The sequence below is a fragment of the Macrobrachium rosenbergii genome, chromosome 46 (assembly GCF_040412425.1).
Source record: "Macrobrachium rosenbergii isolate ZJJX-2024 chromosome 46, ASM4041242v1, whole genome shotgun sequence".
In the NCBI taxonomy this organism is placed as follows: domain Eukaryota; kingdom Metazoa; phylum Arthropoda; class Malacostraca; order Decapoda; family Palaemonidae; genus Macrobrachium; species Macrobrachium rosenbergii.
The window spans coordinates 39,181,269-39,190,740 of NC_089786.1; the positions used below are offsets into that span (position 1 = coordinate 39,181,269).

Sequence of the window (9,472 nt, forward strand, 5' to 3'; positions counted from 1 at the left end):
CGCTCTGGGGAAACCGAAAGAGATGTGCACGAACGTAGTTTACAAATTCATTTGTCCAGAGGAGGTGTGCAAATCTCACAGCCAAAACTACATCGGGCACACGAGAACGACCCTTCGGTGGCGTATGCGGGCTCATAGAAATCAAGGGGCCATTCATCAACATTATGTAGATGTTAATGACAGGAAGCCATCTCTACAAGAGGTGATGGAAAGCACTCAGGTCGTGCACAATGAGGATAACTATGGTAGCCTTTTAATAGCCGAAGCCGTACGCATTCGCTATCCAGAAACCGACCCTGAATATTCAACAAGAGTCAGATTATATACTCCCCTCCAGCAGGAGAAGGAGTGCGCGAGCCATCAGGGACCAGACAGCACGCCCTCAACCACCGGACCTACCGCGCCCCTTAAGCGGCTATTACACGGGCGAATTTTCACCCAGCACGGCTCCGTTCGCTCAGCATTTGCTGAACAAACGCTCAGTACGTCCAGCAAAACCCGATTCGCGTATACCCATCACTGCTGGGTGAAACCGCCAGGCGCCAGCATTTGTTTACATTCGTTCGGCGATCGACGTTCACGTGTACGAGCTGCAGTGCATCAACAAGACCTTCACCATGCCTGTGCAATGGACATTTGAGATTGAGGAGAGCCTTATTGAAAAAGTGAGATCGAGACCAATCCTGTGGAATCAAAGGATCCTTCCTACAACAAGAAAACGCTTAAAAAGTACTTGTATGGCGAGGGAACTTCAAGAAGCGTTTCCACATGTAGAAGGAATTGATGCAGGTATGTATATGGTTTTTATGTAGTCACTGTTTAGTAGTAGCAGAACACTTTAGGCCATATTTGGTTGCGTGAAGTAATGTAATCAGCAAAATCATGGCCTAAGCTAGGCCATGCAAAGCCATGGCCTAGCTGGGCTAGGCAAAGCAATGGCCTTGCTAGTCCATGCAAAGCCAAGGCCTAGCTGGGCTAGGCAAAGCAATGGCCTTGCTAGGCTATGCAAAGCCAAGGCCTAGCTGGGCTAGGCAAAGCAACGGCCTTGCTAGGTCATGGCTTTGGGCTAGGCAAAGCAATGGCTTTGCTAGGCTATGCAAAACTATGGCCTAGCTAGGCTATTCCTTTCACAGTTCTGTGGCCAGCCAATGTTAGAGAACTGCCATTAGAGGCTAGCTTAACCATAAACACCAACCTAAACTTTGTCAGTCATGTGATATTATGATACCATTAGCATGTGACAATATGTAATATGGGTTATTTCGTGATAAATACTATTAACACTCAATTAGTGGCAAGCCTACTCATATTGATTTTAATATACTGTAACAGATATAAGCTAGAATTCAGAGACCATAACGGCACTCTGGGTAGGATAGTATAATCTGAGTACCAAACAGCACCATTATAATTTTTTTGGTGTTTAGTTTAGGAAAAGTTATAGTAGAAAAGTTGTTTATATTGTCCTAAAATGTAAGTATGTGAAGGTGGAACTCTTAAGGGGCCTTGGGGGTGTAGCCCCCCAGCTAGGAATTAACCAAGTTAGGGACAGGTGAGGTAGGTGTTTTGGGTTAGGCTAGTGCCCTATAATGTCCTAAAACACCTACCTAACCTCCTGACCTGTCACAGAATTATTGCATGGTTACTATGAGAAATTCTCAATATTGACTATTCGCATCTCAAATGTTGCATGTTCATAGAGAGAAATTGTCTTAAGTGTCGTTTCATTGAACAAGTATGAACATACGCTGGCCAAAGGCCCTTTGGATCCCCCGTATTGAGTATTTTAGACTTTGTTTTTTGTTTTTGGATACCAGCCTTAAAAGTTGAAATTCTAACCTATCATACTTAGCCTGGCCAGGAGGCTTCACCCCCTGGATCCCCTGTTGTGCCAACTTATAAAATACCCCTTCCATTTCATTATTTCTATGATTATTGTAAGTTAATCAAACTTGAATTTTTCTCTTGCAGATGCTGTAGTGATGAAATTTAGTATCTTAAAAACATCATTTCGGAGGGAGCTGGCTAAAATCAAACAAGTAAAAAGTGGCTCAGGAGGAGACTATGTTCCAAAATGGAGGCTCTTTGAGTTGATGTTGTTCCTGACTGATGTTGTCACCCCAGGAAGAGTACATCAAACCTTGAGACTACTGTGTCTGTAAATATTAAGAATGAATTACTGTTTCAAGTATTGTATGTTTATTTTTGCATTTCAGTGTTTTTACAGAAGTTGCCTTAATTTGTATATTCCTTTTTTTATGATTTACCTTTTTTGAAGTTGCCTTAATTTGTATATTCCTTTTTTTATGATTTACCTTTTTTTTTCAGCAGGAGTCCCAGTCCTCCCATCAGCAGGAGTCCCAGTCCTCCCATCAGCAGGAGTCCCAGTCCTCCCATCAGCAGGAGTCTCAGACCTCCAATCAGCAGGATTCCCAGTTATCCCAATCTCTTTTAGTACAAGTTGACTCCTATCAGTCTGATGATGAAGTCGTCCATCAGCCATTCAATTATGACAGTAGCGTAGATGAAATTGATCTGCTTACCCCAGCATCTTCACACACTGTGCCAGGAACAAGTCGATCATCATCATCATCACCACGGAATAAAGAAACTTGGGGTCGAACTCGTACTCCAAAACGTAAAAGGAATATGACACCAGAACGTGCACCCAGTGCAACCGAGGTAGCATTATCTTTTTTAAAATCAACTGCACAAGCACAAAGGAAAGAAGACATCCCATACGCAGCAGGGGTTTTTGTAAAAGAAGTAATATCTGAATTTCCTCGCCATAAACATCCAAGACTTATGCTTAAACTTGCTGCATTCCTAAACAAGTTGAAAGAGGAGGAAGGCAGTTAATCATTGGCCATAAACTGTTGTAAGGTGGTATTTTTTTTCCTGTATGATTTCTTTCCTGGGGTACAGATATGACACACAAAAGAAAAGAATCTGTACCAGGGCCATAATTTTATTTTTTACACATTGCATTATAATGTTAAATAAAAAAAATACATTGTCACAGAAACTTTATTTATCCTATAAAATTTATGCAGAACACTTTTTATTGCACTCAAGGTTATAAAATACTAAAGTCCTGGATGTACACAATGGTAAAATTTTATTTCCTATACAAATATATTTGTAGCTCTTATTTATAATTATCATCACCACAAAAAAAAAAGAACTAGTGTCTGAAGGCCATTATCATCATCACCACAAAAAAAAAGAACTAGTGTCTGAAGGCCATAGCATCCTGAAATGCTACCTTGCCTTCATTACTGAAGTAATCACAAAATGTGTTGCGTACATTTATAGCCTCCTGTGTAGGCCTTCGGCCTAGAGCATTTAAGTTTTCCCAGCCAACACCAGTGCCATTACGCCATTGCCCTGCAATTACTCTACCATTATTTACATCCTCTCTGTCGATTAACTCTGGTGCTATTTCATTGTGTCTAGATTCCTTAAATAAATAATTGTGCAACACAAGGGCTGCTAGCGTGATTAGCTTAACACGTTCAGGGGATGTTCTAATTGGCTGCCTAAAAATCTGAAAGCGACTAACCAATATCCCGAAGGCATTTTCAGATACCCTCCTGGCTCTAGAAAGTCGATAGTTGTGAATGAGCTTCTCCATCGGTAAACCATTTCCTTTATATGGCTTCATCAACCATGGTTTCAAAGGAAAAGCATCATCCGCAACTATGACGTAAGGTGTCACTCTCTCAGAATATGGAATACAGACAGGAGGGGGAATTCCCAGTTGTTTCTTTTCAATAGCCTGTTTCAGGGTGCACTTTTCCCAAGCTCCCCCGTCACTGGCCCTCCCATTAGTCCCAACATCAACATACAAAAATTTATAATGTGCATCTACTAATGCAAGTAAGATTACACTACAATGTCCCTTGTAATCAAAATACTCGGACCCACTGTTATTTGGCTTAGCAACCAATATTCTTTTTCCATCAAGTGCTCCAATACATGATGGGTAATTCCACACTGTAGAATTCTGCAGCCACATTCCTCCATGCTTCTTCTGTGGTAGGGACGCTCATGAACTTTGGTTGGAGGGCTTGGTAGATGGCAGAGCACACATTTGGGATTATCGACGAGATGAGAGGCTGGCTGACCCTGAAACTGGTAGCTCAGGGACTGTTGGGATTCTCCTGAGTGAAGAGAAGGAAAATAAATTAGTAACACATTCAGCTGTGTTCAATGATAATAACACCATTAGTTTTTATTTTAAATCACACTTAGTTTATCCTTGCTCTTAAACTGAGCTAGAACATTATCAAAGCTCTATTATGCAAATACCAAATGTGTATAAAAACAAGCAAATAAAATCATTTTGTTCTAGAGACATTATATTACACCCTAAAACCTAGGCTAGGCTAGCCTGAAATAAGTAAGTACATATAGAATACGTATTTGGGCAATATTGAATATCTGCACCACAGCTAGGAACTTTTTTTTATAGGTGTACTGTATTATTATAGTTGATAGAGGATTTCAATTTCATCATGGAACCTGTTTTTATTATATTTCAGACAATTCTAAGATACTTTTCTTCTATGGTGTTTTCCACTGCAAATTAGCTGTTTATGAGATATCTAAGTTCACTTTATTTAAAATATACTTTAGTGATTAAAAAAAAATATATATGCTGAACACTTCAGGTCAATGCAAATTTTCCCAACAGTATAATATCCAGTCACACCTCCACCATCACTAGCCTAGGCCTATGTAGGCTATATCTTATACCTAAACCATCACTAGCCTAGGCCTATGTAGCCTATATCTTATACCTCAACCATCAATAGCCTAGGCCTATGTAGGCTATATCTTATACCTCTTTCACTAGCTTAGGCCTATGTAGGCTATATCTTATACCTCAACCATCACTAGCCTAGGCAGATGTAGGCTATATCTTATACCTCAACCATCACTAGCCTAGGCAGATGTAGGCTATATCTTATACCTCAACCATCACTAGCCTAGGCCTATGTAGCATATATCTTAAATTTCTTAACAGCTTTGAACTGTAATAAAAATTTAACACTGATTCTGCAATAACCTGATTATACTTAATGCTCACCCCAGACCCCTTCTCCCTAGCTGATAGCCTCGCGCCTTCGGAGCTCAGCTTTGCCATGCAGTCTGCATTTTAAAAATTTGCTTTATAGGTACTCAAATTTTGCAGTCAAAACTATAGTTATGGTACTAACCTGTAGCTAAATGTCGTAGGGTGATTGCTAGTCGGTCTTGTGGAGGTACTGCAGTTCTCATGTTGGTGTCTTGTTTCATTATGGCTGGAGTAATAAGCTCTAAAACCTCAGCAAACTGTCTTCTATCCAGTCGCATCCAATTCCTGTATCTAGCATGATCCTCTAAAGCCAATTCTTGCACAAGATTATTGAATTGGCTGCCCTCCGCACGTCTCTGTAACCAGGGTTGAGTCCACAACGTCCTCCTCCTCCGTCTTCTTCCGCCTGTATTTCTCTTCCCTTCGTCTTCATCCACGGCAATTACTACCAAAGCCATTGCCATGGCCATATTCTGGTCATTGGTGTACAGATGAGACATTTCCATGATTATGATGCGCCTTGATGCCAACACTATGAGGACTTTCTAGGGTTTGTTTTGATTTTCCAGCTGCTGCTTCTCGCTGTGGGGACTGAACAGCTGATCACATGGTGGTACCGTTGTCATGGCAACGCACAGTTTGCTTGCTGAAACTGCTGCGTGTACTCGCGACCGTGTAATAGTTTTGTTCAGCAAATGCTGAGCGAACGGAGCCGTGCTGGGTGAAAATTTCGCCCGTGTAATAGCCGCTTTAGAGAGCACGAGAGCGTCCAGCGAAGACCAAGTAACATGCTTGCTCAAGTCGCTGAGGCCCCGCCCAACACGAACCTCCAGCCCTTAATCAACGCCGAACCTTTGGACGCACACATGCACGCAAATGGAATATTTTACACATTTATGTATAAACAGACACTTGTTTATATGTACCGTTTACAAATGTTAAAATTTTTAAATAAATTTTTGTACTTTATTTTCTGTACAGTATTTACAAAATAACATTAATTTTAAGACTACTAAATTTTAAACACGACTTTAAGGAAACACTAGCACGTGGTATTATATTTTGAATATTTATTTAACCACATGTTTAAACTTTCACTTTTATTATCATACATGTTCTTTGTACCCAAAACAACGCCTTGAAATGGTTAAGCTGTTAATCCCTTGACCAACCAGTACCCAAACCTCAAGGTCATTCTCCCCACACGTTTATATAAAAGGTCGAAAGGCAGCATTGTAAGTCAGTAGTCGGTTGATAATGCCATGAAGGCGAAACAGCTGTCCCGACAAAAATCAGTAAATTGAAGAAGGAAGTCTGCGTATTTTCCACCAAAAATTGACGAACGAGAATCAGAAAAAACTCCGACGGAATGAAGATACCTGCAAGACACTTATTGATGTCAATAAGGCAATAGCTTTTAACGAAAATTGTATAAGAGCAAGACCATGCCCTAAAAGTATGTACACACACACACACACACACATATATATATATATATATATATATATATATATATATATATATATATATATATATATATATATATATATATATGTGTGTGTGTGTATATATAATACACAATAATGTGTATATATATATATATATATATATATATATATATATATATATATATATATATATATATATATATATATATATATATATATATATATATATATGTGTGTGTGTGTGTGTGTGTGTGTGTGTGTGTGTGTGTGGATGTATGGGCACACTCATGTTTAACACGGCGTATATGTGCACGTCTGAAATTTAGAACTTCCTAGATATTTCATAAGGAAAAAAGGAGAATTTTGTAGCAGCAACACAAAAGAAGAATGAAAAAGAGCAAACGACTGAAAAAACAATGTTCACTAGGCTAATCTCCTTCCACTTAAATGGTAATGAGGGCTTCCTACCGAGATATTTTCCTTTTTAATCTCAAGAGTCGAATGCATAACATACAATGTTGTTTGTCAGCGTTAGCGAACTCTCAAGAATAATTCCGAAAAGGAAATTTTCTACTCCCTTGGCTTTCTTGTTTCTCCTCTTATTAGTTTTCCTTGCCTTATGCATTTGAATTGTCTTATGACACCGTTATTAGTTATCGATTAGAACTTAAATGTTAAAAATTTTCTGTCTGACATCAATATATAAGAATCTGTCCTTCAATCGTATTATCGCAAATTGAACTTGAACACAGGCACCTGGTATATTGTAGAATCGATATTTGGTTCCTAGCATTTCATGTAAATATACATTTTTGAATCATTTTGTTAAATAATATAATTGTAAGGATTTTGACATTTGCAAAACTCTAATGATGAGCCACACAAACTCACAACCGCACATTAACAAATACAAGGAGACACCCATAAACAAATATAGCTGAATGGATAATGCCGTGTTTCTTCTGCATCAAAACTAAAATATATAAAATTGAATCCTGGCCGGGGCATATACACTTAATTTAACATATAAAGTTTCCTTTGGATGTAAGTTAGTCACCTATTCTCAAGCAGGAGCTCCAGCTAAAACGAACACCAAAGTCAACACAAGTGGGGGCTAACGAGGACCGACACACATGGGACTGCTGTCTTTCCATCCCGGGTCAACCGAATTACCATGAACGTCATATTACGTCTCCTGCATATGACTTATAAATACTATTGTCGCATCCCAATTGTCCACATTTCACTAGTGGTCAGAGATACAAAAGTTTTGGTATACGAAACATATGATTGCAGAGAGTAAATGTGTTTGATGAGCATTCTTTCCTATGGAATACAAGAAAGCTTAGAGTAAAAGGCATATATATATATATATATATATATATATATATATATATATATATATATATATATATATATATATATATATATATATATATATATATATATATATATATATATATATATAGTCATGATGCATTCCAAGTACCTGGTTATTACACAACTAATCACAGAATTCAAAAATTTCCCTCACTTCAGCCAGATACCTGAACTCTCATAACAATAAAACTTATGACTGAGACTTTAAAGGTAACAATGATTCCTTAAAAGGTTTACCAATCACATGAAAGATCAAACTAAGTTTATCAAGACTAGTGTGAGATATCAACAATTAAACAAGAATATCATAGAGTGAAAGGCATCACTCCATCAAACAACTTTAACTGTTTCCCTGGTCTTAATTCATTTCAGCAAAACTAAAGGAACAAAACACAATTAATCCTATTCACTGGTGGTCAATAAATGAAACATTGGTTTTAAAAACAAAATACGAAAAGTTATTTTTAAATTCAAAATTTATAATTAGAATTCACAGTCTTAAAAATTTACTATTACTTGAAAACAACACAAAAATTTAATTAATTCCCAAATCAAATGATTAAACAAAGCTAAGTCACAAAACTTTGATTTCTCAAGAAATTAACCTCACCAAGAAAAATTTAAACTATCAATAACTACTCAAAATTTGAAAAGAAATTCTTAGTAAATGAAAATTAAATCAAGTATGCAATATTAAATTGTTAAGAAATTTTTAAAATGCTAAGTAAATAAATGTTAAATCAGTAAATATATGTTAAATCAGCAATATACAAAATGTGAAAAATTAAGAGATTGCAAACACAATAACATAAAAATACACACACAAAAGATTTACCAATAATAATTTTACTAAGGCAAAATTTCCCTAATATACCTTCTTATACCATGGTAATAATAAGCAAACTTCCCTTAAACTTACACAAAACACTTTTTTTTTGTATGGTGCCATTACAGTTTTCCTAAATTCAGATCTCAAAAGCTAAGATTAACACCAGTGACCACACAAATATTTTACATTAACTTCTCTCTTTTGAAGAAAGAGAGAGAGGGAGAGAGAGAGGGAACCAACTCTAATGGTCTCTCAAATCAGAATGACCAAATTTTAGGATTCCAGTGGGAAACTAAATAACCAGGCAAAGTCAGAACAATACATGATCAGAGCAACGCACTACTACAAAACATAACTTAATCAATTCAGATACGTGCATTTACTCTCAAAAAGGCGCATACAGTTCAAGCAGAAAATTGGATGGGAGGACGCTCTTAATGAAATCTCAGCATGATCAAAACAGACGGTAACTGCCCAGCCACAAACGGCACGCTTTCAAAACAGAGAAGAAGAACCAAAGTTGGTTTTCAGAATAGTACATGAAACATTGTGAAATCATTCGTATTTTCTTGTATGGGCCAAAGCTTCCCACGATTCAGTTGCTATTCCCACACTAGTTGACTCGTATTCCTTGCAACAACAACCGAACCAAAACACAACATCAAGAGTACAGAGCACTTGTTGCTAAGGGGCAAAATGTGGGTCACGTACTACGTTATTATTAAAATGCATTAC

The 9,472-nt window shown here is 37.5% G+C and overlaps 2 protein-coding genes across 2 annotated transcripts; one reads left to right on the forward strand and one right to left on the reverse strand.

Annotated features, from left to right (window-relative positions):
* The first annotated feature begins 431 nt into the window (after positions 1–431).
* LOC136830073 (uncharacterized) lies at positions 432–3,283 on the forward strand. Its single transcript, XM_067089270.1, has 3 exons — positions 432–789; positions 1,972–2,158; positions 2,329–3,283. The coding sequence occupies exons 1-3, from the start codon at positions 618–620 to the stop codon at positions 2,453–2,455; spliced, it is 486 nt and encodes a 161-aa protein (XP_066945371.1). The 5' UTR covers positions 432–617; the 3' UTR covers positions 2,456–3,283.
* On the reverse strand, positions 3,230–4,018 carry LOC136830449 (uncharacterized). The gene has a single exon (XM_067089985.1). It carries the CDS (start codon positions 4,016–4,018, stop codon positions 3,230–3,232), a length of 789 nt encoding a protein of 262 aa, XP_066946086.1.
* Between the last annotated feature and the right edge of the window lie 5,454 nt (positions 4,019–9,472).